Source organism: Echeneis naucrates, chromosome 23 (genome assembly GCF_900963305.1).
Source record: "Echeneis naucrates chromosome 23, fEcheNa1.1, whole genome shotgun sequence".
Taxonomy (NCBI): domain Eukaryota; kingdom Metazoa; phylum Chordata; class Actinopteri; order Carangiformes; family Echeneidae; genus Echeneis; species Echeneis naucrates.
The window spans coordinates 4,122,769-4,146,979 of NC_042533.1; the positions used below are offsets into that span (position 1 = coordinate 4,122,769).

The window sequence follows — 24,211 nt, forward strand, 5'->3', positions numbered from 1 at the left end:
GCTGAGCGAGCCAATTTTGATTTTGTGACACAATAATGCTTTTTGTTCCTTATATCATATCTGCTTTTTCAATGGTATATAATTAAATCAGCGCTGATGTTGCGCATCTGGACAAGAACTCAGTGGTTTAGACCCCCATAACGCCTTTTTACACATTGTCTGACATTAGTTTGGACGGTTTTATTTCCCTAAATACAGCCGTATTATTGAGTTCAATCGTATCACTGCTTTTTGTGATATGTTTTCTTTTTTTTTTATTATTTATTATGATTATTTCTGTTCATTAATTCAAATACATTTTCTGAGGGTCTATTTTAGTTGCGATTTGCTGATCAATTTGTTTCCTTTTTAGTTTTAATATGTTCAGACACAACTCTCGTATTGCAACACTGACGTAATATGGCAAAAAACAAAAAAAAAAACCCAAAAAACATCAGCATGTGGGAGGAAGAACACAAAAAAAGTTTCTGTCTATTGTCGGTGCTTCGATGTGACCAGATGGAAATGAGTCATTTGGAACTTGACGTCAGAGGTGGGATTGCCGAGGCATCTCGGGAACTCTCGGGTATTTCCGGATGCGGAGTTAAAGCCCCGCCCCGCTTCATTCCTGCGTTGTTTGGGGACAGTAGGAAGATGGCGGCGGCCCCGCTGTACTGTGTCTGCCGGCAGCCCTACGATGTGAGCCGGTTTATGATCGAGTGCGACATCTGTAAAGACTGGTTCCACGGCAGGTAGGTCGGTCGCACCGTCCTCTGGAGATGTGGCCCGGCGGAAACGACAAACGCGGGTTGTTTGGGAAGGAAAGGCGACGGCTCTTTAAGCGGCCGTTGACTGGTGGCTAACTTAGCCTGCTAACGCTAGCGGTGGGCGACGGGGGTTTTAAACCGTCTATTGACACGACTTTACCCGAAGAAAGTCACTGAAACCGGCCCGTATTTACTTTGCTGTTCCGCAAACCAGCCCAAAACGTAAAGCGTGCGTCCGCTGTCTGTAATTCTGCTGACATTAAACGTTATTGACCTAAAAAGAGCGCAATAGCGAAATAGTTTTATCTACTAATGCGCGGATCTATCAGTGGTGCCGAGCTGTGTGAGTCAACCGGGGTGATGAAGAGCTCAGCGGGGTCATCGTGACATACAAAGGCTGGATGTTGTCCTACTTCTTGTCATCGCCTCAGGGATAAGTTTTAATAATGTGTTTTGCTGATTTTTGAGCCATTTAAAATGAGTCGAAATATAGTGACTGCTCTGAGTGCAAGCCCGAAATTTGGCTGCCTAAATCGGGTTATTTAAGGTAATGCCTCCGCAAACAGCACTGTTGTTCTACTTTAAACTTATTTACATAGGCCACTTTTTATGATAAACTTCTGCTAGTTTGCACATAATTTGTGGACATTTATTGTCATACATAAGTGGTTAATATTTATTATATTAAAAAAAGTCAAGTAGTGTCAAGACGTGTGTGTAATTGACTGTTTTTGGATTTGACGTTTGTCCTGGTTTACACTTTAGTAAACCAGGACAAACAACGGGCTTGTTATGGTTAGGCTTTTGATTGACAGCTTGAGAAATTTAAACCCCCTTTCAACCAGAGGAAGCACATGGCAGGGGACACCTAGTGGTGGACAGGGGTATTAGTTAAAGGTACCAGGTAGACACACATCCCTGGGCTGCCTTTCTCTTTTCAGTATCCTATCCTCATTACATGTTTTTTTTTTTTTATACTTGTATAAATCACAATGCGTGTAGGTGTGGTGATAGCTGTCAAAGTCATAATGGGAAATTAATGTTGTGTAATGCCACCCGTTGTGTTTCTGCACATGTATTGCCTAATGTCAGAGTTCAGTCTATGCGCTGTAGTCCCCACCCGATATCTGCAATGATCGCTCAGTGCAAAACCAGTCTGCAAACTTTGCGGGTGACAGTGTGGCTGAAGTACTAGTACAGACTGTACTTTCAGTTGTGTGAAGAGGGCTCAACTGCTTCACGAAGGACTATAAATCTAAGATAATGAACAAGACATAGAGATCAAGAAAGTGTCAAATCGTATGGGATGTGTGAGACTCAGGTATCCGGCAAAATTTGAAATCATATAACTGTCACTTTTTATCAATATGGACCCAAGTCCAACACTGTCATGAGACAAAAAGTTTCACATAAACCTGCCTGTGTGGGCGCATCTCTAAGGCAACTGTTTATGAATACAATAATCTGTTTTTGCTCGTGTTGAAATGACGGAAGCCATTGCGTAACCACATTACATGTGCTGCCAAAAAACTTGCTGGCCAGAATTTGTGGCGCACCAGAGCCAAAAAAACTGGCTAGCTGTGTGTCATGTGCCAGCAAGAAAAGGAACAAATGTTGGAGCTTCCCCCATTGATGACTAATAAGCAGACACACACACACTTGCACGCACACACACATATCAGCTCCAAAAACAGCCACATTTCCAGCCTCTTTCCCACGAGGCTGGCCAGAAGGAAAGGGATATTCTCTGGCTGTGGATGATGGCACGCCAATGGATTGGAAAGGAGAGAAACTCAGCCTCCTGGTGCCTGTTTTTCAGCCTGCTGGAAGAGTTGCTTTTTTTTGTTTGTGTATGGGACTTTTGTTTCACTGTCTCAGTTTCTGGAGAGTGTCCTGTTTTCCATCACTTACATCTTCTAACATCTCAGTACAGAATACAATAGTCAATACAGCCTAGGACTCAAATGGGATAAGGACTTGGGTAATCAGTGTGTTTGGTTTATGTCGGACTAGTAAGAGGTAACTGGAAACAAAAAATGTGTGTTTGTCTCGCTTGACTCCACTATGGTCTCGCATCACAAGACCAGTATTTCACAGAAATGTGTCTGGTATTTGTCAGGGACACAAAAGGGAGGAGATTTGTTGTTGCGGTGATTTGTGTTCAGATTAAAGTGATCTGGTCAGCTGGACCTGAACTCACCGAAAGGAACCCATTCTGTTTGGTTTAATCCTGCTGAAAATACGTATACATGCCCCCTTGTCACAAGTTTCATATATCCGGTTTTGAGTAGTTTAACTGAAGTGATATTTCCCTTCTGACCATGTTTAAATAGATCCTTTTTGAGTCATATTGTTACCCCTTTGGTTAAATTTGCTTTCCCAAAATCTTTAGATTACAATGTCAGTTTGAACTGTTGTTTACGATTAAGAGTCTCGCCTAATTACAAGATCTGCTTCTGTAAGTGGATTGATTCCAATGTTTCTTGGCTGCCAGTTTGTGTCAGTGTGGATGTTGGATCACTGGGTCAAATCAGATTACGGTGCTCACCCCAGTGTAGATGTCAGGAACTCGAGTCAGCCCATTGTCTGATTTGGATATGGGTGGAGTGGGCGATGATAGACCAGCAGGCCTCGATGGGACGGAGGAAATGATTGATGGGCGCGCCAGTGAGCCAAGTTCAATGCACATTTGTCAATGTCACGGGTCAGAACACGCTAAAGAGTGATGGATACTCTTTATAGAGTGCCTTTTTAGTGTTTACCTTAAGTGGATAGATGAGTGAGAGGAATAATTCTTTTCTTCTTCTTTTTTTTTTTTCAAACCTCTGCTATCCATGAAAAGACTTCTCAGATCATCTGCTTAGACGTCTCATAGGTCAGTTAGACAAATTCAAATGTAGCCTCATAACTGATGTTGAAAGCTTTTTTTACATTCATTAGCAAGGTTACTTCTGGGGCCAGAGAAACTGCATTACTTTTAGCTTGATTTGTGTTATTTGGGGGTCAACAGCCTCATGCATTGATTACTGTCAGTTTGAATTATGATATTAAAACCACACATTATCCCGCACAGTTCACATTAGGTTGAGAAATCTCTATAATTTATATTTGGCTATGTCAGCATCATATTAAATCCAAATCAATGCAAGCATGGTCAGTACTGCCGCCAAAAATGCTTATTGACATGTTTGTGGAGGATTGGATAGGATCTACAGAGCAGTCAGTCTTTAGATAAGTTTAGTCTGGGTTAGCTGGGTGATGTGTTTCACCAGGCAGTCACAAGATCGATGGCTTGTCTTTAGGCCCCCAGTGGGTCACTGGGGGCCTAAAGACAAGCACGTTGAAGACGTGTAATAGCAGAGCCACAGCACTAGGAGCCTGAAGGCAACTCAACTTGCCCCAAAAACAATTAAGTTGTTAAAACTCCCCGGGGCTCCCTAATGCCCCATAAACAACAAAGTGATCCTCTTTTGTTGTTTACCAGCTGACTACACAGGGAGTCCCATGGTCTCTTTCAAGCTGAAACCGTTGCATGAATGTTGCGTCGCTTTAACGCGTAGCTGGCTAAAATCATTTAACCAATATGGCCAACCCGATCCATCTGTCAGGGCTCAGTTGCTCTTACCGCTGCTCAGGTTCAGCACTGTTTATCTAAGCTTTGGATGAGAGCGTTAGGAAAAGGGCCAAAGAAGTCCGGTGCTCCTCTGGGGTAGATAAAGATAGCCAGGTGTGTTTAACTGCCCTAATCTCCTCTCTATCTCTGTCTCTACCACCCATCCATTAGGAATCTGCCAGTTCCCTAATGTAGGCGTGTCAGCACCCCATGCAGAGCAGTTATTTAGAGCTTAAAATAATGGCAATACCCGCCTCCAGCCTTTTGTGTTTCTGCACTGATCATGGAGGACAATGAACCCCTCATAGTGCATGGACTAATGAATAAGCTCTCTCAGTCACACAGGAAGGGGGCCCTTGATGAGAGGAAGTGCAGGGAGAGGGGTTGTTGATGGCAGGGCTTTAGCAAAGTACACAAATCTGCTCTCATCCAGGAAGGGATGTTTTGCTTGGTAATCTGCTGCAGTGCAATCACAGAATAACTCCAGCGTGAATAAGGTTTTGTTTTTATCTTTGGTACATGTTGACTGTACACTCTGTTAATCTCTGGTAAAATTTGCTCTGATGTTGTCCTACAAGCTATTATAATACAGTCTGTTTTAAGTATTGAATTGACGTCAGTTAACTTGTCTCCAATCTCATCCTCACGCTGATTGTTTTCTAAGCAAATGAGGTTCACATGAGTTCAAGAACGACTTGCATACTTGCCAGCTTTGCAATGATGCAATACATCATCAGACCTGAGCAAGATAGGAAATACTTTTTTTTTTTTTTTCTCCACCCAGCTGAACTTCCTCCCCCGTTGTGTGTCTGAAGTCCACACATTTTCACAAGCCTTGTTGGTGTGTAAAGTAGCAGTCATTACAGGTGACACATGTGCTGAATCAGGCCTGCAAAAGTGGCACAGTGCCCTGGTTTCCCACTGTGGCATTACATAAAGGAACATACAGAGTGAGATGAGGACAACAAGGTCACCTCAGCGGAGCACATGCTGCTCTCGCAGAATTTGATGAACACGGCAGCAGAGAGCTGTGACTCATGCTTTCCCCCAGCCACATGTTTGAACCAAGATTCCTGCTACATGAGCTGGGTCTAATACTACAGCCAAGCACTGTGCAGTGTTATTGTTGGTCATCTGCTTCCTCACGTGCAGGCGCAGGAGTGCTTTTTTTTTTTTTTTTTTTTTTTCTGCTCCCTTATTTTTTGTGCATCTCGCAATAAAAAAGATATCTGTGTAGATGACGGTAAAACAAATATTCCAGTAATTACTGGACCATAAATCCCTCTAATGTATTTGCTTAGTAAGTCACTTAAGTTGATTATGGCTACTAAATGCATGTTATATATGCCTCTTTGCATTGGAAATTTGCCTCGCTGCCAGTAACAACAAAACGTATGTGGTAAGCTGTGGAGAGGGAGCTACTGTTGATATCCTGTTAGTGCACCGGGGTGATGGAGTCCAACATTCACACAAGCTCCCCGCTTCCTGATGAGTTAATGGCCCTTGGCTTTATTTCCTTTACAGGTTCCTGCAATTCCTTATAGATCAAAGGTGATAGCAGACTGCGGTCAACACCATCCCTCCAGGCTTTCCTGTTTTCAAAAGGAGTGCTCATATCAGCAGAAAACTCATCTTTTATACACCATCACTATGCAGATTCTAGCCACCGACTTGAAACACTTACTAAGAAGTTGTTGATGGATTGAAAATGTTTAAGTTTCAAGTCTCCACGTCTGCAGTTTTGTTGTGGTTTGAATGATGTAGACCTTCCTTAGAGTCATCCGTCGTTATTCAGCCTGCATGGCCTTAAAATCAAATTTTCCCCATAGGTTGTGTCCAATATCTCAAGTTTTCTTTGTGATAATGTTGTGCAAAGTTAAGTAAAAACGTTTAAACAAAGCAATGGCAAAGAATCATGTTTAAAATCAGCTGGAAGATGTTAGGTGGTTTCAAAGTCAACTGAAGTCATCAGATATGATCTCATAAAACACTTTGAAATGACAACCGTGACAGTGGTCTGTTAAGAACAGAGGGTGCTTTTGTGTGCGATCTTGATACCTCTTGTTGCACATCACATTACATTTTATCATGAACCATGCACATGCACTAGTCACAGGAACATGCTGTGTGCAATGTTTCCAGCTATGGATATCCATTGGTGGCTGAATGGCAACTTGGTTGCTGTTCAACTCATGCTGCTCTGGGAAGGGGCTCTGGTATGCAACGGAGGAATGCATGTGTGTTGGTGCCTGTGGTTTGGCTGTTGTGGGACAGTTGGGGGTTGCAGTTACAGTGGTACTGTTGCAGATCCCTGGGACAAAAACACAACACTGCAGCAAAGCTCACTGTCTGTACAAGCTGTTGATGTTCAGCCAAGGTTTTTACATTACACCGCATTTACACACAGATGACAAACAGGAACAGGAAAACCTGTCATATTCCATGATGGCTACTTGCAATGCTAGCCTTAGTCATACTATTTAAATAATACATTTAATAGTAATCTGAATGATATATGATGATGATCTATGTGGAGTAGTTCATTAATAAACTGATCCATAAACAATCAAAATGCATTTATGAGGATGCATCAGTTGAATTTGTGCTTATTGCATTTGACATGAATGTTACTTGTAGCTTTATTGACTTTGCAGCAGTTTTCTTCCATTTTGTTTGTTTCTTAACACCCGTGGAAAATGCTGCAGAAATGTCAAACCCATTATAACAACTTGGAGTTTGATTTTGATGCTGCTGAAAAAATGATTGTGGTTTTTAGTGCCAGGTATGTCACTTAGTTCTTACTTTACTGTAACAAAACCAGGAAACGTGCTTTAAGTCATTCTCCTATCAGTGTACTTGTATTACTAGTGGAGAAAAATTAGAAAAAAACAGAGCAAAAATACAACAACTGTTCCTGCTGTATCTTGGTTTCTTATTGACCTCAAACTTATGCTGACGTCGCAAATCACAGCACATGCTTTGCTTTGTCAAAGTTTGTCATTAATATGCTTGACAACAACAACAAAGACAGCTAACCCCCATATTTTGTTTACTCTCCAATTTATTTGCATGTTCAAAGTCTTGAAACATTTTTGCTCTTGACTGTTCTACTTCTACGGCGTTCAGGAAATATTTTGTCCTGTTCCACTGGTTAAAATTTCTTGTTCAGCTTTTCAAAATCAAAATGAAAATGTGAACCTGCTCTGACTTTGTGTTTGTGTCTCCAGCTGTGTGCAGGTAGAAGAGCATCATGCTGTGGATATCGATGTTTACCACTGTCCCAACTGTGATGTTGTACATGGACCCTCCTTGAGTGAGTAATGCTTTCTGTCATCAGTGGCCTGTTTTCCTTTTCTGATACACATGTTTTGTATCTCTCTTCTCTCAGTCCTAACATGCATCTCATTCATCAAAAACGGTCCTGATGCTCTGCCTCACATTTACATGTCTAACACTTTCTATTCAGTATTTCCCCTCCCATCCCTTCCCTCTCTGTATGTTGCCCTGGTCCCAGGGGAAGAGGCCACTTTATCCAGTGCTGGTCAAGTCTGATTTTTTTTTTTTTTTAAAGGGGGGAGGGGAGTGGGTTAACCTCTGAGAGCCCAGAGGGCAGACATTAATAGGCTAATTGAATGGTGTTGTAAGCCCTCCGCTTTGATTGGACAAGCACCTCGATCTCCATCTCTTAGCTCCAGGGTTGAGTAGTGAATTAATGTCCTTACGAAAAGTGGCGGCAATGTGCATAATATACCACTTTTGTTGGGAGAAAAAGCTTCAAGAGGGTGACAACATTAGAATGAAACAACCCTGTGAAACTCTGATCTCTCTGTTTGGTGCAGTGAAAAAGCGCAACAACTGGCACAGGCACGACTACACGGAGCCAGACGACGGATCAAAGCCAGTCCAAGCTGGCACCCCAGTGTTTATAAAGGAGCTGCAGAATAGGATCTTTGCCAGGTAGATTGAAGTTTTCACACTTGCACATTTACTTTGAAACTGCCCAAACCCAGCCACTGAGGATCAATACTTGTCCGTACCTGCTCAAGATTTGTACATAAATAGCGAGCCAGTCGGTTAATAGCAACACCAACATATTTTTAAATTTTTGCCTTTCGTAGCAGTCAACCTGGTATCATCACTGCAATACTAATATAAAGAGTTGTATAAAGTTAGTCTGCACTGTGGTTATATTGTGTGCATGGTTTTCATTTTGCTTGCTGTTGGTACATATAGACTTAGCCTGCAGTGCACAGACTTAAGAGCTTTTCTGTACCCTGTCCAAGGAAAACCATAAATTATCCTGAAGTCCAAGGCTAGTCGTTGCTTTGTGAAATATTTAGGGGCTCATGGTTCTGGGGCTGTTGATGCTGGCTAAATTTGTTATGCTCTTGTTGCAGTGGCGAGGAGATTCTGATACGAATGAAGGGAGAGCAGGTGACCCCCAGGTACCTGGAGAGACATGGCTTCAACTACCCCATCGGGGTCACTGAGATGGAGGCACTGGGACTTAAACTACCAGCCCCTACTTTCTCTGTGAAAGACGTGGAACAGTATGTGGGTAAGGAAGATTCACAGACTTTGTGTAGCATAAAAACCAGTTGTAGTAAATTTACAGTAGCACATTAGTGCTTATCCTTTGGGGAGGATGTGGGCTCTGATATCGGAATACACAGCAGCCAGAGTCTGTTAAAAAGCTAATGAAACCACCCAACACCAGTCAGCTAAGTGGTCATTGCGGAGCAGGCGCCATCTGTGTGTCAATATGAACAGGTTTCCAGGTTCATGGGGTTTTAACCCACTTATCAGCCATCAGACGATGTCTGAGTGAGGTCTAAAAGAGTGACGGCTAAGCTTTCACTGCCCTCTCTGTGACCACTACGCTTCCCTACTGAAACAGCTTGCCACTTCCCAGCTCCTGTTACAAGCCCATTACCAAGCCCACTGGTGTTTCTATCATTAAGTTCAGATTACAGACTCCCTCTCTCACTTTATCTTTCTCTCCCTTGCCTTATTGAACATTAAGTCAAGGCACAGGTGTTGTGACCAGGGACTGGGTGTCTGGTTACATTTCTTGTCGGAAGACAATGGGACAGCAGGAGTGGACAGCATTGTCCACCGTGACTCTTTATTTTGTGAGGCTGGGTTTGGTAAAGATACATAGACTGGGGAAACAAAGCAGGCTTGATGTGACTATATTTTCTGTCTGTGTCTCTGTAGCCACCAGGAAAAATACCACAAGGACTTGAACAGCTGTGTGTAGTACAATCCTCCTGATTAGTTTGCATTAATCCAAGCATCTGTCAAATAGCACAGTTCCATAAACCGCTTCAGCAAAACTGTGATCAGGGAGTTGTTATTCAGTTTTGGAATAATGACATCTGAAGTTACCCAGCAAGCGAGTGTGTGCATTCAGAAATGTAAAAAAAAAAAAAAAAAACATACTGTAACGTGATGCCTAATAGGAGTTGATTTATCATCTGTTACCTGATATAAATCTGTTCTTCAAAAATGTTTTTGTGGTCTCATAGTCATCTTCTTTCTGCCTGGAAGGATTAAAAAATATTTATTAGCATATAAACCGGTGTTTAGACTCAACTTTTCCATGGTGAACTGGCATTTGCAGCGGATGTAACATATATCAAATGAAGGAGAGTAGACCAAGTTGTGTTGTGTAGAAAAGATGGACTTCAAGGCTGATTTCAGTGTAATTCTGTGTTTTGTTTTGTTTTTTTAATAAAGTTGGATGATGCATAAACTAAATAATGCTTTGACTTTTCCCCGAGTTTTATGTGAAGAAGGCTCTCCTGTAATATCATATTACTCATGGAACAAAGACAAAATCCTAATATATGATGATGATGATGATGATAATAACAATAATAATAGATCCTATAATTCTGAGATTTAAAGAGAGCTGTCCTTTCCACCACAGAGTGAACTGTGTTGAGCCATGTTGCTCTGTAAACTGTTGATTAATTAAGAAAACTTTAAAGTAATGCAGTGAGGAAAGAGTTTGTGGTTCCTCCAAGTTGACAGAGATATGGTTGCAACAGTTACCTTAATGACCTTTTTAATGTCCCTGAGTATTGCCATATATCATTGCTATTATGGTGGACACCAGTAGCTCAACTGCTGTTCGTCCTGGTTCAGCAGGACTGTGAGTTTCAGGCGTTTATAAAAAGTTTCTCTTTTGCTGCTGTGTGTTTGAGGCTGTTGTTTGAGCTCGGCGTGATGTGCTTTCCAGGCAGCTTTTTCTCTGACTGTGACTGACTGCCTTTTCTCCAGCTGTTCTCTGTCATCAGACGCTGGCCAGCTGGGCTTTATAGGTGTGTGAGTGCATGTCTGTTCATGTGTGTGAGAGTGTGTGTGTGAGAGAGGGGGAACATGCAAAGGGGTAATAAAAAAAAAAAAGAAAGGTGTGGGAGGGGTGTTGGGAAAATACAACAACCAGCTGTCTTGGTGCACACACTGCGCCAGGGTCCTACTTCCGGCCCCATGTGTCACCCAAGTGTGATTTGTAGCATCCCAACTGTTAGCTGCATGCTACGAGTCTCTGCTTTGACTTTTTTTTTTTTTTTTTTTTTTCATTTTAGCATCTGTTTTTGGCCTCGTTCAAATAGACACACCACAATTGACCTCCACGTAAACACACGCACTCTTTCCCCCTCACATCTATACATGTATTTCCTCCAGTGCTCGAGCTCTCTCATGCACACACATGTTAAATGCAGTAGACCTCTCACCTCCACCCACTGCACCTCCTCAGGGAGCAGCAGTCTGGACAGATTGACAGATTGGCTCTCAGAACCCCTCCCCACTCTGCCATATTGGTGCCAGTTTACCTCAGGGCTTGATCTGTAGAAGCACAGCTAGGTGCCAGCTTGCCACTGACCCCAGTCAACCCAACACCCACTCAGCAGCCAATTAAAAAGCTAAACTCACTGACTGCAGCACTTCTCGGTTTGATATTACACAGACTAAACTGTGCTTATCTCCTATCCAGGTGGTGACAAAGTCATTGATGTGATAGATGTGGCAAGGCAGGCAGACAGCAAGATGAAGCTCAGTGAGTTTATCAAGTATTTCACCAAATCCCATCGACCGAAGGTCCTCAACCTCATCAGCCTGGAGTTCTCTGACACTAAGTAAGCAATGCCACCTTTTCTTTGCTCCGAATGGGCTTCAAAAAGCGCAGATTCCAAATAAAAAGTTGCAGTATAAGTGATTAATTATTGATAACTTATTTCCTGCTTTAAAGGCTTAATTGTCATTATATTTACCAAGTAAATTTGTGTTTAACATCCTAACACATCTGAAAAGCACACAACTAAAAGTGAATCTTTTGTCACTCAGCCTTGAGATGTTTGTGAAATATATGACAAAGCTGCCATCATTAATAACTGTGACCCAACACAACCATTCTATGGTTTAACTATTTTACCTCGCTCTAATCCCAACCACCTGCAGGATGTCAGAGTTGGTGGAGGTTCCTGATGTGGCTCAGAAGATGTCCTGGGTCGAGAACTATTGGCCAGACGACTCCTTTTTCCCCAAGCCCTTTGTCCAGAAGTACTGCCTTATGGGAGTCAAGGACAGCTATACAGATTTCCACATAGACTTCGGAGGCACCTCGGTCTGGTATCATGTTCTCTGGGTAAGTGTGGCCGTTCGAAGGAGTCATATGTGTCACACAGACACGTTCCAGTGCAAAGTAACTGTCTGTTTGTTGTTAAAACAAAAGCTAAGCTGCCCTTGCATTAGTCAAGCTCTGTGAGCTCCACAGGGTTTGTGTATAATGGGGGTATTTAGGGTAGGCAGTCATGGCAGATTAGCTAGCACTTGCTGCTGTGCCACCACTGTGCCACTGCTGATGAAGGTGTGAAATTAATTTCATATAGGTAGCTGCTTGAGGGTGTTAATAACAACAGCAGCATCAACACAACTGCCATGCTCAAACATCACAACAAAGGAGTCTCGTCCATGTGCGCCAGCTGCTAACTCCTCTTGGTCTGCTCTGCAGGGTGAGAAGATCTTCTACCTGATCAAGCCCACTCCTGCCAACCTTGCACTATATGAGGCATGGAGCTCCTCGCCCAATCAGAGTGAAGTGTTCTTTGGGGAAAAAGTGGAGAAGTGCTACAAGTGTGTTGTGCCCCAGGGAACAACCCTGCTCATCCCTACAGGTCTGTAATTATCTTTTATGCGGCACTGTTATTTTTAGGGCCCTTTGACACCTGGAGTTCTGTTCATTTCTTCTTGACCAAAGTGGCGAGCATGAAACATTCTACTTTTTATTTTTCATTAGGTTTGTGTTCTCTCTGGCTTTGCACACACAAAGAAAGAGCTGTCCATCTCTCTGATCAGTGCATCATGAGGCCCTGTATAAAGGAATCAAATAAAAGTGGCTGTCAACAGAACAGCTGATGAAAGAATAACTGGAGACAGTTAATGACAGAGGCGATAGTTTGCTCCCTGTACAATCTGTGCTTAGCAGAAGGATTTAACGATAGTTCACCGTTTGACTTCAGACTAAAGTCACATATCTGTGGCTGGTCAATTTTCAGTCACACTGCATCAGAGTCTGCTTGGAAACAGACTCAGACACTCTTCAGATGGTCTTGGTTCATTCTTTTGGCCTGATCTTATGGGCAATTTTCTCAGTAGCCCACAGGAACCACACAAACCCAAGTGTGTATGAAATCCACCGAACCGGCTTAGTGTAAAAGCACTCTTTGTGGTGTCCGAGCACAATAAATTTCACACACTGTGACATTCTGCTATTTGTGTCAGTGGTGATGTATCATTGCAGTTGTCGAGCCAGGCTAGCTGTTGTTCACAGCTGATGTGTTGTCTACATTTGTTTCCCTTTTCACATACATTTAAAAGCAAAAATAATCATGTTTCCCGTGATTACTGCCAGGAAAATACAGGCTACTTGAAAGTCCTCTGTCATTGCCAGGGGAAAATAACAGAGGGGGAATTTCTTTCTGAGGAGCAACCCAAACAGTTCATAATGATCATAATTATAATGGATAAATGAAGAGAAGCAGAGCTCATGTGTAATATGATGAAAGATGCCGTGATGTTGGGAATCACATCTTTCTCCTGCATGTGACTTTACAATTTTAGGTTTCTTCAACCCGAAATGTTATCGTTGTTAATTACAAGTTTTGTTTGAGGGTAAAAACGAAAAGATGTCATTTGCACACTATGACATAGTTTCACCCAAGTGACGTTAATGTTTGTCGTCATACTATTGTCCATTCGTCAGTCTTTCAATGGACTTTTTAAGCCGTTGGAGTTCCTTCGCCACCCCCCTGCCCCCACATCCAGACAGACAAAGCTCAGTTTCACCCCATCAACTGCTGGACGTCCCCAATCAGTCTTGTGCAGCCCTGCCTTCTCAGCAGTCTGAAGCAGAATTGTAAAAGGGAGCTTTTGGCAGAGAGGTTGTGTGGAGAGGTGGGAATTAAGTGGGGGTCAGAGAGCACAGTAGGTCAGTGAGCTAGTGCATTATCAGGCCTGTCTATCAGCCTTGCACCAAAACCCCCCATGCAGACTCTGCTTTCTCACTTTGTTGTATAAAGAAGGCTGTTTATCTGAGGGGGGAACTCGTTATTTCATAGACAACCTTTCAAGAGACGATCTTTGTCTAAGTCTGACTGGAGGACAAGTTGAAAATGCAAAACCTCTGTGCTGGTGCAAAAAAAAAAAAAAAAAATTCAAAACACATTTTCAGACAGACCCATTTGCCAGGTCTTATGTGAACTTTTTTTTATTAATGAATTTTTTTTGGGGGGGGGGGGGGGGGGGGTTTGTGCGGTTCCCTCAAAAATGTTGAGTTGTGTCAAGTTTGTCAGTGGATGAGATGTTAATGTTGGTGCTCTGGGGCCCCCTACAGGCTGGATCCATGCTGTTCTCACCTCTCAGGATTGCATGGCTTTTGGAGGGAACTTCCTTCACAACCTCAATATTGGCATGCAGCTCAGGTAAACGGCTCAAATAATATTTTTTTTCACTGCTTTTATCTTTGTTACTTTGTAACTAAGTTCTTCTGTATTTTTTGTGTTCACTGACAGGTGTTATGAAATGGAACGTCGTCTAAAAACCCCAGACCTCTTTAAGTTTCCATATTTTGAGGCCATCTGTTGGTATGTGGCCAAAAACCTCCTGGAAATGCTTAAAGGTGAGAGTCAGAGTATTGAATGTAAGGGCGCAGATGTCATATTAGATCGGTCAGAAAAATAAACAGTAACAGGAAAATAACTCTTTCAATCCCAGTAATGTTTGGTGCATTTTTTTTTTTTTTTAGCTGTTTCACTGTCGCTACATTCTTACAATTTTATTTAGTGACATTACAAAAAGATGTATCTTCATGGGGATATCAGTCCTAGTGTGGTTACTAATTCTACAGACATTTCATTGTTTTGTTTTGTTTTTTTTTTCCTTCTTCTCAGAGCTACGGGAGGACAGTTGTCCACCACCAACCTACCTAGTGGAGGGAGTCAAGGCTTTAATCGGTGCACTGAAAACCTGGCTGAAGAGAGAAGTGAGAGTTTGCCACATTGTTCTAGTGGTCATGTCCCTCTTTTTCCAATAATATAGTTCACATGGTTACTGTTACACAACAGCTTCGACTGGATGTGTGTCAGTGGTCAAGGGGCAGACTGCTCCCTGTCCATCTCTCCGGTTTGAATGTAGTCTGTTGTGGCTTTGCAGGTGACTGAGCCCACCAGTGAGGTGCCGGATAATATCAGGCCCAACCATCTCATGAAAGAGCTGACCAAGGAAATCCGCTACGTGGAGGTACGTGAGGAGGAGAAGAAACAGGAGAGAGTTGAACTGCATTTGAAACACATTATCTGTCCATCTTGTTGGACCTGCAAATCTTTAAAGGACTTTTTTTAATAAACATTGACCCTACAGGAGGAACCAGTCAGCGGTAGCAAGCCAGTGAAATCTCAGGGAAGTGGGTGCGGAGTAGCATCTGGATCGAACGGCTGTGCGGCCACTCGCTCCACACTGGAGAGGTTGTGCCAGGCCCGGCGGGCGAGAAGAGCTGCCAGACGGTTGAGGGAGCAGCAGCGCCATGCTCCCAAAGTGCCCTCCAATCTGGACATCTTAGAGCAGCACACCAGGGAGGTGCTGAAGAGGCTTGAGGTGGGACCGCTTGAGGAGGTGAGGACCAAGTAACTAACTAACCCTAACCCTAAATGTCTGGATTTACTGAGTTTGGGATGTCATTGCCTTTTTTTTTTAGTATCAAAAAATATTTTAGAATAGGGTTAGGGTTAGTTCCATTTGTTCCTGTTGAAGAGGATTGCATTATTTTGTAGATGGGCGATAAAATATTTAATTGGTTGTAAGTAAAGAATGATTCTGGTCTGTACCACTCAGGATCCGGCGTTTTGTGCAAAGGTTCATGGGAAGCTCAACAAAGTTTCAACTGCATCAGCAGCTGCTGCAGCAGAGTCTTTAGAGGACAACCACCTACGGCTGATGTTGGTCAACGGCAGAATCATCAGGTGAGAGCTCAGCTCTTTCACAACACACAAATCTTTGTGCCTCTCTTTGATCAAGCCTGAGTGGTCATTTGCAGTTGTTTATGTTGTGGAACTAAAAATAAAATGTTTAGATTTAACAGCATTAAAATCAATAATGCGTGGATTGTCTGCTTCATCTCCCAGAATTACTCCATCATGCAAACATGTTTATTTGTGTGTGCAGAGATATGAGGCGGCCAGCCAGCAGCCCGGTGAAGACAGAGAGTGAACGATCATCTGCTGGCCACAGTCCACCAAAGAGTTGTGTGGATGTGAAGTCAGAGAGGACACAGGACGGTGAAGAGCAGCACAGCTTGGTCGAGAAACCCACGCTCCTCAGTAAGTCAACAGAGGTGGTGCTTATTAAAACCAGCATTCAGCAGACAAAGTGTTGCCAACTGCCCGTTTTATTCATCACCTTTAAATGATATTGTGTTATGTTTTGCAGGGGGTCTGGAGAGGGTGAAGACTGAACTCAGGGACGAAGTCTCAGGACACTCCAGTGTGTCAGACGTGGAGTCAGACAGTGACTCTCCCACAGAGGTACGACAGCATTCACACTGAGCTGTCTGATGGCATCAAATGGCTGAGTTTATCACGAGGAGATCATCTTAATTAGTGCATTACATGTGATCTTAGCAGTACGAACACCGCAGCTTGTTGTGTGGGAACACATTCATCATGCTTTGATTACTTTAACATTTTCACAACTTATCTTTCCAACGCAGCATAAAGCATCATCGTCGTCGTCATCGTCATCCTCTTCTGATGAGGATTCAGAGAGTTCCCGAGAGGAGGAGGAGGAGGAAGAGGAGGAGGAGGGTGAGAGAGGATCATCTCAGCAAAAAGGCTCAGGGCACACCATAGAGCTGGACCAGTCTGGCCAGAAACTCAGGCACAAACACAAACCACTCAAACGGTGAGATGTGCTGCGTCAGTTCAACAAGATCCTTCAATGTGCACTCAGAGGGAGTAAATAATCAACTCTTCTCCTTCCTGCAGAGACCGTCCTACCTCACCCAGCACAGAAGAGGCCATTCAGGGGATGCTGTCTATGGCTGGTCTGCTGTGCTCCCCCAAGCCAGAGAAGGTAGCCTCGTCCCAGGAGCCCTGGTGGTCCAGTCCGAACCAGTGCTCACGGCTGGAACACAGGGAGGCGCCGCAACACCAGCGCCGACTGCAGGGGGACAAGAGCCCGATGGACAGCCAGGGCAACAGCAGCAGTGAGGCCTGGGACAATCAGGGGCTGCCCAGCCCAGAGATGGACTACCAGTACTGTGACCCCTCAATGTCTCCTCCGCTGCACCCCTCCAAGAGACACGCCCCCAACCCCCCACCCATCAGCAATCAGGCCACGAAAGGTTTGGAACACTTTTTGTTTTTCATCAGTAAGAAATGTCAAAATATTAAATGGACTAAATGAGAATTTCAGGAGAAAAGGATGAACTCATCAATAATGTAAAGAATGGTTTGTCGCAGTAAACATGGACTGCAAACATTTAGTTTTTGTTACCGTTCTTGTTTGCTCTCTGTTTCATTAACCTCCTGTTTGTGTTTTATCCCCCCCCCCCCCCCCCTTTCCTCAGGCAAACGGCCCAAAAAAGGAATGGCTACAGCCAAGCAGAGACTGGGGAAGATCCTGAAACTCAACAGACACAGTCGAGTCTTTGTGTAACGCTCCAAAAGACATCAGAGGCAGAAAAGAAGATGGGGATGTATTCTTGAAGGGGAAAAAAAACATTTGTGTATTTGTTACCAGACACTTTTGGGCTGTAGAAATTGGGAAAGGGGTTTTTAGAAAAAAAAAAAAAAAAGAAAGAAAAAACAGACTGCCTGGAGACGACCACAACTGAACGAACCTTGACACGTGAAACACGCTCACTGTGCATGCTTAGGAGACAGGGTATTGGACTTGAAAGGAGCAAGTGCACGACTTCACTACAAGCACACTAAAGAATAAAACAGAAAAGGAGCTTCGCAGAGGACGAGCATGTTATTACATTTTCTGCTGCAGGGAAAGGTGGACTGAAGCTCCTGGGGCATTCAAATGGACAAAGTTTACTGTAGGAGGTCTACCAAACAAACAAACAAAAAAAAAAAAACAAAACGCTTGCTTTGCCACGGAGACAGCAAAGAGAGTTACTGCTTCTGATGCCAAGATCATCTGCATCACATTTACTAACATGTCCTCCCCCCCTGCCCACATGAGCTTCACTGCTATCCAACAGGATGGGGGGAAAGGTGAAAGGGAGCGGTATCTCACACAGGGTCTTCATTTTCACTTTGACCCCTGGGAGGAAACAAGGTGCTAAAGAGGAGAAGGAGTCAGCAGTGTTGGCGGTGAACAGGAATTTCAAAATGGTGCTTATTGTTTGTACTTTTCTCCGCTCATGCTTGTCCCTCCCTCCCCTCCCTTTATTTCAATCACACCAGCAATAATGACTGAGGAGAGAGGTAAGAGCGAGAGGCAGCACTTTGGTGCATCCTTCCCTTACAGTTCCTTGGATTTTTTTTTTTTTTTTTTTGTAGAAAAGTCTACAAAGCTGCATCACAGGCATGCTAAATATTCTGTAAAACTGCACTGTTTGATCATTTGGGTGGGGTGGGGTCTTTATCTCTCTGGGCAGTTCTGGCTGAAGGGAAGCTGCTCAGAGTGCTGCCTCCTAGTGACTGCTTGTAATAGGAATTACAAGTTGTTCATTTTAAAAGAAAAAAATGAAAATGACAAATGACTCATGTTATCCTACTTAATTTATTTCTCATTTTATGTGATGTTAATTTTTTTCTTAAATGTGTTATTTTTATGGGTTCTGAATGATGTATTTATTAATTGAAAGAGATGATTTTATTTTATTTTGACCCTAAAAACCTCAGTTATCCTGAGGGGGGGCATTTTTTTCCTTCACGGGGTTCTTCTCTTTTTTTATCTTTAACACATACTTTTTTGTAAATGTGGATGTTTTAGAGTTCATGTGATCATCTGTTCCGTAGCAGTTTACCTACACAACTTTTATTCCTTTGATTCTGTCACTGCTCCTTTCCCACCCAGGTGAATAGATCCTGTTGATTCTTGTCTTCTCGCTGTAGCCGGGGGTTTGGCTATTTGTGAAGACACTGGGTTAGGTCGAGAAATGTCAGCTTCCAAATCTACACCTGAGCTTTCTTCAACTAGTGCCACTTATCATTTAGCAAAAAAAAGAGTAATCTGAGCCACTGTGGTCGATCCAAAGTAGTTGATGTATTCAGAAGTGAACGTTTGAGGAACTTAAATGGGATGAGTGAGTTTTTTTGTTTTTTTTTAAATATCAATGCTGATGTGAGATGTTTTTGCTCGGGGTGTGCAGTTCTTCACTCTCAGGGAATGATGCCATGGACATAACCTTCGATTAACCACCAGCCACGTCATGGATGCAGACAGGATTTTCTCAGCACTTGCTCAAGACTTTAGCTTCACCTCCTGTGTCAGAGTTGGTGAGCTTTGCTTTCAATTTTTTCCTCATTGTGCAAAAGAAAAAGTATTTCATGGTTTTTAAGGATGAGCTTTTACCGGTCAGTTGTACCTTTACAACTTCTGTTAACAGGAATTTGGTATTGTCCCCCACTGCTTCCTCACACACTTCCAGCTCAGTGTTACACAACACACCCATATTAAGTTGACCCCAAAATGAGTTCACCCAGGCTAACTGTTGCCAAGTAGCTTTAAGACCACTCATTTGACAGCAAGAAAGCTTTGCTCAGGTTGAGTTGTAGTTGACTGTGATCAATCACTTGGCCCTGATGTGGCATTTCTCATAATCCTAACAAAGAAAAAATTTAGTGGTAATCATTAGCAGACTGATCACACCACCACTCTTTTTTTTTTTTTTTACACTACACTTTAACCTTTGAACTCTTTGCATGTCAAGTCATTGAAAACACAAGCTGGCCCGCAGGCAGGGTTTGTTATAAGCTGTAGTATTCACCGTGCAGGATCTGTCCCCTTTTGCTTTTATATGCAGCTCTCTTGCCATTTGTGTTCTGTGCGTTGGTTCTTGCCATGTTTTATTTTTCCTCAGTTTTAAATGGCTTATGATTTAAAATATACAAACACTGGCTAACTGTGACACTGTTAATGCATTACATTTTGTTTCTGCATTTCAAAAATTGCGTGTAAATAAAACTAATGAAATAATGTTTGTCTCTTTTTGTAATTAGATTTTTATAAAAATTTGCCTAAATATAGATGGACAGTGTCAACGTTGGCTCCAACATGTACACCGTATTACATGAATGACAAAAGTTTAACTTAAAGATAATTTTATTGGTCTATGTACAATAGTGACTTTCCTGTGAGGAGCCTGAAGATTTCCACAAAGCCTTGCACAGCAGCATGAACTCCTGCTGATCTACAAACAGGAGAAAATAGGATGTTACAAAAACATCATGCTCAGCATATTAGATACTCATTGTTTCTTACATTTATAGTGATGAGCAGATGGCAAAGAAACATGGTTATAATGCCACAGTTTCAAACTCCAGCCTCCAAAGATCACAAGGTCAAACCAAGACCTAAACAAAGTTTTACACAACCTTAAAAGATGATGGGACAATTACATGTGTTAAAACTGCTTTTTGTGTCCCTAATAAACTGGTAACTTAGTGTAAAAATGGTAATGCAAAGCACCATCCTTCTTATACTGAAGCATAATAAGTACAAACTGATCAGATTCTAACAGTAACAAAGCAGCTTCACATCCACAACGCCAACTGATTAGAAAGCAAAAAGCCCTCAACTCTCCAGCAGCAGTGAGGCTGACACCTGCTTTACATCAATGCGCTCCATTTGAACCATTGACTGAGTTTCTGCATCAAACTGTTCAGAACCTGAATGTTGCTGACAACCAGGAAACGTCCTACCTTCTGTAGCCAGTTTATTATTATGTACTGCTAGGCTCAGCTAATGTCGGGCACCACTGCTGAATCGGGAAAAATGGACACACCATTAGCACCTCAGCTATTAAACTCGCTGATTGTGAGGAAAATCTGGCAGCTTTGGACACAACAGTTGCCATTTGATGTATATAAATCTATAAAAGACAACACTAAGCATCGACATTGAGCCGATGGGCCGGTTTCCCAAGAACAAAACCAAAAATGAGACTAGTCACCCAAAGATCCTTGAAGAAAAATAAGAAAATCACCTCATTCCTCGTCATCTGGTGGGATTCCCAGCTCCTCGTCTGTCCATGTGGAAGCATCAGGCCAAGGGAAGTGACCCTGGAGGAAACGGAAGAACGATAAGTTCTCATTTCCACAAGACATCCTCAGGCTGCCGCCGCCCCGGTCTGGACCGTGTGTACAACATGTTCACCTACCAGGACTGCATCAGGATCGTGCCAACAGTGCCAAAGGATCCAGAACCACATGGCTCCGCTGATGAGCTCCGACTGGAAGACCTGGTTCTTCGTCAGCTGAGGATATTGCCTGTACTGCGGCTCAATGTGCGGACCACCGCTACCACTGCGGCGTTGAAGGGGAAAAGGGGAAAACAGACTTAAAATGCAGGCCATTGCGTACAAGAATGTCTGTGATTTACGAATGTGGTGTTTTCTCTGCGGTCTACCGATGCTAGCTAGCTGTTCGTGGCTAACGCTAACAGCTAAGATGGTAGCGCCACTTACTTTCGGATCGGTGTCCTCTGCGGGCCCCGTCGAAGCAGCCGGCTGCCGGTCCGGAGGACTCCCAGCACCCTTCCCAAAGAAGACATGCTCGCCTACCGAGCAAGCGACCCCGCTTTTTTGTGTTATTTACTCGATTTTTTTAAGAGGAATATCTTTCATCGACGAAAAGTCACCTTCTCCGGTGGTCAATAAACGACCTCCCAGCAACGTCAACTGTGATTGGACAGAAAGTGGCCACTGAGGTTGATCCTCTGCGCTGATTGGTTAAAGGAAAGCTCCATAGATAGAACATGGCGCCCCCCGGTGGCACCGGTGGGCTTTCCTGGTTTGTTTAATTAGAAACATTCCTGCAAATTTAAAAACGTCAACATGAGTTGATTTGATGAAATAGAATCAGCTGATAGTTTCTGCATAATGTATTTAATTGAGAGAAAGGCGCTCCCCAAATGATGAGTATTTATTCCATCGCTGCCAGACAATAATTGAAGTGTAAAATCATTGGTGTCATTAGGTGACAGAATCTCTTCATAGCTCACAAAAGGTATTGTGTCTTGTTCACTTTACATCCATGGCTCTATTTGCTTAACTTTTCTCAGAGATCAGTAACGGGACAGTGGTGCAGAAGTTATGGTAAGAACAAATTAGATTTATTCAAATATTCTATTCTTAGAACCCCTTTGTCTACTTCAAACTATTTCACAACTCCTCAGTTTCTAAGAAAATACACAGATCAATATATATATAATAAATGATTATTGTTGTAAAAAAAATCTGAACCCAATTTGACACTGAAACTGCTTTCACAAACTATGAAAAAAATAAACAAATTATATAAGACTCATCTAATCAGATGGACTAGTTCTCAGTTCTGTTTTTTCTGATTGGAATTATTTTACTTATGTTATATTTCTGCTGTAGGATGTAAAATGTAGTTACAGTAAATATATTTGGGCTATAAAAGATGAACTTGCAGCGACACAGTGATGTCCACTCATCACTCTAGATTAGTGTGTAATGTTTTATTTTTCATATTGAAAAGTATGAGGTACAAAAATATACAGACCCGGAGTAGGTACACAAATGGAAAATTAAGTATCTATCAATTGCAAGTAAATATGTGCCAACAAATAAGTGTTTAAACAGTAAAGGGACGTAAACTTATTAATGCTCTACATAGATTGCCCACTAGATGGACTCAAAAGCTAAACAGAGCTAATAGGGGATGGGTGATGTCCTGTTTTTGTGTTGGACATTTGAGATTAGGTAAATGTATTCCCTTAAATAGTTTAATGTTATTGTGAAAGGTGGCAGAGGAAAATTAGGTGCTTTTGTAACAAAACGACTCAAAAATTGTGGCGAAATTGCAAAGTCTTTTCCCATTTTTGGTAAACTACACATTATCTAGATAATAAATTGTGTGTTTTTTTTGTCGGGGAATAGCAGAAAAAAAACGTGTGCAGTCGGTCAGCTGCAGTTCAAGAAAAGCAGGAAATTATAACCACGTCGAGAACGCGCACGGCGCCGCCGCCCATGGGTGCGCGACCCGGACACTGACAGGGGGGAAAAAAATCCTCGGCGCCATCTTGTTTCCAGTCGATGACAGCAAAGCACTTCTTTCGACGAAAGGAAGTCGCCGATCGCAAGCGGAGGCGGGCAGTCCGTGTTCCGCCTCATTTTTTGGGGGGTAATATACGCAGTCGCTTCGGTCTGATCTGGTCTGATCTTCGGTCTGAGTGCCCCTTTAACGCGTTAAACCCGCACCGTGTGACGTTGGGAGCTAATGGCGCCGGGTCGCGGCTGCTCTCCGGTTGCGCCCCTCTCCCCTCACAGCTCAGAGCCCGCCCACAAATTCTGCCTGCATGATGTCATCGGAAACCATTTCTCCACAATAATATATAAATGACTGCTTTTTGGACAATGGCTGCTTCGCCAAACCAACACCAACAATATTAACAATAAAAAAAAGAAGAGAGAGAGAGAGAGAATAGAGATCGGAAGACATCGAAACCCAGAAAAAAAATCGACATTGACCTTTTTTTTTTTTTTAAAGCTGCATCCTCCATAGACGTTTGGTAACATTTCCGTGTTTTGAAGCGAGTGAGGGCGGCTCGATCGGCCCGACTTTCACCTCCGTCCTCCCCCAGCTTTATTTCTAACAACCTCGTCGCCCGAGCGCCAGCATTTTCAGCGGGTCCGCCGGACTGCGCATGCGCTGGGGGATGCGGTTCCGAGCGGGGGGGAGGGTCGATGGATGGAAACGATGAGAACATCCTCTCTACATATGATGTCAAAGGGATTTCTACAGACACACTGCTGGGGAGAGCACAGGCAACACAACAATATAAATTTAGGAGGAAAAAAAGATATTTGTATAACCCCCCCCACACACACACCACCACCAGTGTCAAACACGTGTCAGCCCACCTTGAGCAACATGGTTGTAATATAAAACGAAAGGGGTGTGAAGTGTAACCGCACAACGCGATAATTACAGGGTATAAAACAAACACTCGCCACTAAGTATGTTATAGGTACACGAGGTTTACACGGTGTTTATAAGAAATAAAGCTGTGATTGTCAAATTAACATTTTTGCTGCGTTTGTTTACCTTCCACTTTTTTAATACAAGTCAAAACAAGTCTAAAGTGT

The 24,211-nt window shown here is 42.9% G+C and overlaps 2 protein-coding genes across 2 annotated transcripts; one reads left to right on the plus strand and one right to left on the minus strand.

Moving 5' to 3' along the window:
- The first annotated feature begins 605 nt into the window (after positions 1–605).
- Positions 606–18,004, plus strand: kdm7aa (lysine (K)-specific demethylase 7Aa). The gene is made up of 18 exons (XM_029494949.1): positions 606–731; positions 7,587–7,672; positions 8,199–8,316; positions 8,757–8,917; positions 11,363–11,504; positions 11,827–12,013; positions 12,380–12,542; positions 14,261–14,348; positions 14,439–14,545; positions 14,817–14,908; positions 15,079–15,165; positions 15,286–15,537; positions 15,757–15,884; positions 16,087–16,241; positions 16,351–16,445; positions 16,631–16,821; positions 16,905–17,263; positions 17,489–18,004. The coding sequence occupies exons 1-18, from the start codon at positions 634–636 to the stop codon at positions 17,575–17,577; spliced, it is 2,598 nt and encodes an 865-aa protein (XP_029350809.1). The 5' UTR covers positions 606–633; the 3' UTR covers positions 17,578–18,004.
- Positions 18,005–20,181: 2,177 nt separating this feature from the next.
- Positions 20,182–21,771, minus strand: ndufb2 (NADH:ubiquinone oxidoreductase subunit B2). Its single transcript, XM_029494950.1, has 4 exons — positions 21,563–21,771; positions 21,257–21,401; positions 21,083–21,158; positions 20,182–20,287 (listed from the first exon to the last, which is right to left on the minus strand). The coding sequence occupies exons 1-3, from the start codon at positions 21,646–21,648 to the stop codon at positions 21,084–21,086; spliced, it is 306 nt and encodes a 101-aa protein (XP_029350810.1). The 5' UTR covers positions 21,649–21,771; the 3' UTR covers positions 20,182–20,287; position 21,083.
- Between the last annotated feature and the right edge of the window lie 2,440 nt (positions 21,772–24,211).

What these genes read in the sequence shown, in the direction of transcription:
- kdm7aa (XM_029494949.1), top strand. Translation starts at nt 634, where the DNA reads ATGGCGGCGGCCCCGCTGTACTGTGTCTGCCGGCAGCCCTACGATGTG. An exon ending in CTGGAGTTCTCTGACACTAA is followed by an intron (nt 11,505 to 11,826) that starts GTAAGCAATGCC and finishes AACCACCTGCAG; the next exon opens with GATGTCAGAGTTGGTGGAGG. An exon ending in ACAGTGACTCTCCCACAGAG is followed by an intron (nt 16,446 to 16,630) that starts GTACGACAGCAT and finishes TTTCCAACGCAG; the next exon opens with CATAAAGCATCATCGTCGTC.
- ndufb2 (XM_029494950.1), bottom strand. Translation starts at nt 21,648, where the DNA reads ATGTCTTCTTTGGGAAGGGTGCTGGGAGTCCTCCGGACCGGCAGCCGG. An exon ending in CAGAGGACACCGATCCGAAA is followed by an intron (nt 21,402 to 21,562) that starts GTAAGTGGCGCT and finishes TCAACGCCGCAG; the next exon opens with TGGTAGCGGTGGTCCGCACA. An exon ending in ACGATCCTGATGCAGTCCTG is followed by an intron (nt 21,159 to 21,256) that starts GTAGGTGAACAT and finishes CGTTTCCTCCAG; the next exon opens with GGTCACTTCCCTTGGCCTGA.